Genomic DNA, 5,344 nt, shown 5'->3' on the forward strand with positions numbered 1-5,344 from the left:
CACTGCCTCTCAAAAGTAAAGAATTCTAACTACTAACTTCCCCCATGGGTGATGAATAGAACTTCCTGATCTGTCCCAGGGCTATCAGCCAGCTAGAGCTTGGGCTACCCTGAAAGCTGCTAACCCCTCACTCAGGAGGCTTTCCCAGAGACAAGTCAACACCGTCAGACAAATGACACCAGGGGTGGGGGGGATGTGGTGGTGGGGGGGCACGCAGACACAGAGCCAGGACTCACGTGCGAAATAAGGGAAACCTGGATACTACCGTTTCTGACAATGCCACAAACATCTCCCAGGACCTGGAGATGCCCAGCTAGTTCTACCTCATCCTAACCAGGAGCTCTGTAGAATCCATGTCCCTGACATAAAGAAGGTAAATAAACGAGAAATTACAGATTCCACAAATACCCTGTACACCAATCTGTAACTTTTAATTAGAATTAACTAACAAAGACACTGCATCTTTCAAGTCTCTGAGCATAACAATGTTTAACAGTGGTTTTATTAGGTGAATGATTGAAAGAATCCAATTTACTTCACATTAATGTTTGCAAATACATTATTAGCAATTCTTAACTACTTCAAATCAAGCAAGTTGAAGTGCAGAAGGCTTGCTCTCGAATAACTCTTCTGAGGTGCTAGGAAGACTGAGAGAAGCCTATGACTTGAGTCCAGGTCTCTAACCAACAATCACCAAATCATCACCGGTGAACTCATATGAGGGAACTTCAAGGTTGAGAGGCGCAGGCCCCTTCCTGATCCTGCCAGACGCATCATAGTGTGACCCATGGCAAGGGCAGTAATAACCACCGAAATCTCCTGCATTTGCAATGGGTACACAGCCAAGATGAGTGCAAACACCTATCAGGATAACCCACTCTGGCTTCTTTACTCGTTCTAAATCATGCTGTGGGTCCCTCAACTGGGACATTTCCACTGCTGCTTCCTGGTCGATCTCCTTCTTGGTTCTATGGCGCACAAACAGGGGTTTGCCTCTCCACTTGAAAGCCATGTTCTTGCCTTCCGGAATATCAGATAACTTGATTTCGATTTTCGACATGGCCAACACATCCGCAGAAGCACTCATGCTGGAAACAAACTGGGAGACGACATTCTTGGCGGCATATGCAACACCCACAGTAGTTGTCGCTGTTACCAGGTAGGAGAAGCCCTTTCTCGCCTCGCTGCTCGCCTTTGAAGACTTGGTACTGTCTAACACTTCCGGGCGCCGATAGTCAGAGAAGTCAGGCACTCTGATGTCTGTATGGGAATAACGAACAGAAGCAGGGACTGCAAGATAAACAAAGGTTAAAAAACACAATTAGATGACCACCCTGAGGGGGTGTGTATACATCAGGAAACACAGCTTTACGCATTCAAAACAAAAACTCAAATTATAAAAATGTAAAATATGGCACTCAGTGGTCTCGGAAATAGTCAAGTTGGCAGCGCCAGCATACAAAATACTAAAAACGGAGTCAACCACACCTATCATAATGGTATGAAATCATAAGACAATATTGTAGACTGAGTTCCTTCTGATTGAACACTATTGATTCAGGATTCACAACCATTCAGTTGCATCAAACAAATACCACTGCGAACAGCAACAGTTTAAAGTTCCCAAAAATCCACGCTGCCAAGACACACTATACAATCATGCTTATACCTCCCATATTCTCTGGGTTAGAAGAGACCCTAAAACTCATCTAGCCCACCTAATAAGCTGATGAGTGATCATTTATTAAAGCAAATGCCGAAGGTTACACTCCTATCTACCTGCTCTCTGGAAGAACGGCTAAAAATCCATACAAGACGCACTACAGAATAAATAACATTCTGTGAACTGTTAGCGTAACTTTAGCTGCAGAAAAATTAAAGATTTCTATTTCAGATTGACGTATAAATCAGTATTACTTTAACTAATGGGCAGAAAAGGACATCCGCATCAGAATAGGCACCTACCAAGATCAAACGAAATTTCCAAAAGAACCAATTACTTCAATTTAGTACAGGAACAAAAAAGAGAAAAAATTTCATGACTCCCCTTCTCAGTGAAGGGCAATAGCTTCTAGAGGAGCAGGGGCATCCTTATCTTTCTTTTTCACTGCTGTGGGTCTCTCAGCTGGGCCAGTACTACCGCAGGCCATAACAGGCCAGATGTTTGTGGCAAACGTTAAACAATCATTGTTTATCTGGTACTTTGGATGCAAGTAGTCCATTTTTTTAAAAAAACAGATATGTCCTTCTGTCCTATTCCATTTTTAAATGTCTGACAAAAAACCAGCTCACTGGTATCACTTTTAAGTATATTTCAGGAAGCAAATCTCTGCAAATTGTATTCTCATTTTAGGAAATTTGCCACAAGGTTTCCTTTTTAGAAAAAGGGACATTAAAAATTCCTCACTTTTAGAAAACGTGTTGTTTCCAAAAAAAAAAAAAAAACGTACTTATAAAATGCATTTTCATCTAAGCTGCGATTCTAACTTGGTCTCCCAGGCCGTCTCATCCTAACTGACTTCTGTGAGCGGCCACCATTACAATAAAGAATACATCAACTACTTCCCATCGTTCTCAAAGTCATACCTTTATGAAGCCAGAAGGGTTCATAAACGATGGTCAAACCTATCAAAACCACTCCAAGTACTTTTCTAACTAACCCAAGATTTTTTGGAGGAAACCAGGACAGAGGCCGTGACTATCTGAGATTCACAAGTACGGCAAAGTGACATTACATTACGGACTACCCTGCCTCTACCTCATGCTGACGTGTCAGTGGGGACTGGGGCTTGGGATCAAGGATGATTCTTTTCCCTTAGCGTCGTCTGGGATTATACAGGAAAGATCTGTATCATACCTGAAAGATGAAGGAACCAAAGTTCATATTTCTACACTAAACACAGTATCTACAACCCTCAGCCATACAACAGAACACAAGGAAATGTACAGGAACACTAAATAGAAGACCTCTGACATTTCGTCCAGAAATTAGGTGGCAAAAGAAATCCAGTTGTCTACACCCATTCTATCTAGCAGGCTACACTTTATATTGAGCTACATCACCACCACCACTTTGGAAAATTAAACTGCATTTTCCAGTTTATTTTTCCAAATAATGCAAAAAACATTCAATAATTTACATGAACTGTATTAGGTGTAACTTTCAGCAACAAAGATGCCAGCTAGATTCAGTTCTGAACTAAAGCAAAATCAGATACTTAGAGAAATACCATCTAGAAATAGAGACAATTTAAGGCAATATAACAAAACAGGTTTTTGTTCATTTTGCTTTGTTTTACAGCGAGCTCTGATGTACTCTGGAAACCCTCCTCCCCAACTGAGCGATCTGATGCAACCCCTTTCTATCCCACACCCTCTGCTACCCAGCTTTCCACAAACCACCCAGACAGATTTTGAAGTGAACTTAAGCTACAAGCAGAAGGCATTACAGAAAAGAGGTTTGCCTTATGGTTCCAGATTATTTACCAGTTCTTGGAAAAACCAGGTAAGGCTCCAATTTTTAGAAGAAACTCTTTAGGCACTTGAAAAATTCCAAAGATACTTTTCACTTTGCCATCGACATTTTCTCCTCCCTTACTGTTTCTCACCTCCAGGTCTGAAAAATAGGCTTGCAGTGGGCTAGGGCACTGTTCTGCCCTGAACAGTCTCTCCAAAACCCACTGCTGCCCTCTAACAAAAAAATCACCACTTCATTCATTCGCAAATATTTTGCACCACTGTATGCAAAATCCGAGGTTGTGGGAGATAGAAAACTAAAGGAAATAGTCTGTGCACCCTACAGCTCAAATTCAGAGGAAATCACCAGTAAATGCAATAGAAATGGAAAATGTTATGTGCTATAAAACAAAGGAATCAGCAAAAACATAATTTTATTGACCTGATCCTGAACTGAGATTGAAAAGATGGGTGATACCTGGAAACGTGGAAACCTGAGGAGGATCATTTAAAGAGAACTGGGTGAATGAAGACAGAATAAGAGGGGGGCAGCTGGTCAGTATGTAGGGCAAGCGTCACCACTCAACTGCCCACGGGGCCAGGCAGGTGAACAGGGAATCCAGCAGGCCTGCGAGGAACGGGAAGAGCACTTGCTCCAGCTCAGGGCGGCCGATGCACGGGACACGAGCCTTGTCCACGGAGAAACTAGAGCCCAGGGTCACCGGTTTCCCGCATTTCAAGAGGCCACAAATCTTCCCAGTTTCGAAAACCACGCAGCTCGTGCAGACAACAAGCACAGCGGCCCGCAGGCTGCCAATTCTGGGTCTCCAATACCAGGCATGAGAAGAGAAGCGGAAGGCAAAGCACAGGAGAGAAAGGGGATCCGCCGACAGAGGCGGGAAACACTCCCGGCGGGAGCCCGCGGCGCGCGTCCCCACGCCCGGCGTCTCACCTCCCAGCACCGTCCACCGCCGCCCCCTCTCTCCCTGAGGACGACGCTGACTCGGGCCCCCGCTGCCCCCGGGCCTGGAGGCCCTGCCCTGCCCTCCGCTACACTGAGCCCGGGCTTGTGCCGCGGCGGTGGGTGGGTGGGTGGTGAAGAGCGCTGGAGGGATCGGTGGTGCCGATCCGGGCAAGCTCCCGAACGTGAACAGCAGCTCCTCTTTTCCGAGCATCCGTGAAGCGCCCCGACGCGTGCCAACGGCGTTAGGCAGAACTCCGCCACCTGAGCCCCGCGGCGGAAGCCCGAGACTGGGCGGCCGTTAGCGCACCGCCCAGCGGGGGACGCCGAGGCCGCCGAGGACAGGGCACCAGCCCGCCGGGCCGCGCGGCGGGGACGCCCACAGAGGCTGCCAACGCCGGGCCAGGACGCGGAGGCCCGGGAGGACAGAGGCCCAAGGTCGGCCCGCCCCGCACGGCGCGCCGCCTCCCCGTCCCCGAGACCGCGGACCCCGGGACTCCCCAGGCGGGCGGAGCGAGCGGTACAGGCCGCAGCCCGCGGCCGCCCAGCCGGCTCACCGTTGAGGCCCACGGAGGCGACCAGAGGCCGGCCCGCCGCCTGGCCGCTCAGCGACTCGCGGCACCGGAAGGGCCGCTTCACGTCCAGCACCGGCGGCTCCGGGGCCGGGGTCACCGCGGCCTGCACCAGGGGCCGCAGCGCACCCGCCACCCCGCGCGACGTGGCCGACAGCACCGGCGCGAACGGGCCCGAGCGGGCGGCGACCGACAACATGGCGACAGCAGCTGAGAAGCCGGGCCGGTCACACGGACGACCTTCCGCCCGCCGCGCAGGCGCCAGAGGCGCAGGCGTCGCAGGCCCCGTGACGTCAGAGCGCCGGCTGAGCAGCGCCCGGCGGGGCGGGGCCCACTTGGGGCGGTGTGCGTCGGA

At 49.3% G+C, this 5,344-nt stretch overlaps 1 protein-coding gene across 1 annotated transcript; it reads right to left on the reverse strand.

The window, feature by feature from the left end:
* Window positions 1–412: 412 nt before the first annotated feature.
* UQCRFS1 (ubiquinol-cytochrome c reductase, Rieske iron-sulfur polypeptide 1) lies at window positions 413–5,344 on the reverse strand. The gene is made up of 2 exons (XM_008509543.2): window positions 4,975–5,344; window positions 413–1,290 (listed from the first exon to the last, which is right to left on the reverse strand). The coding sequence occupies exons 1-2, from the start codon at window positions 5,186–5,188 to the stop codon at window positions 680–682; spliced, it is 825 nt and encodes a 274-aa protein (XP_008507765.1). The 5' UTR covers window positions 5,189–5,344; the 3' UTR covers window positions 413–679.

The sequence above is a fragment of the Equus przewalskii genome, chromosome 9, assembly GCF_037783145.1.
Source record: "Equus przewalskii isolate Varuska chromosome 9, EquPr2, whole genome shotgun sequence".
In the NCBI taxonomy this organism is placed as follows: domain Eukaryota; kingdom Metazoa; phylum Chordata; class Mammalia; order Perissodactyla; family Equidae; genus Equus; species Equus przewalskii.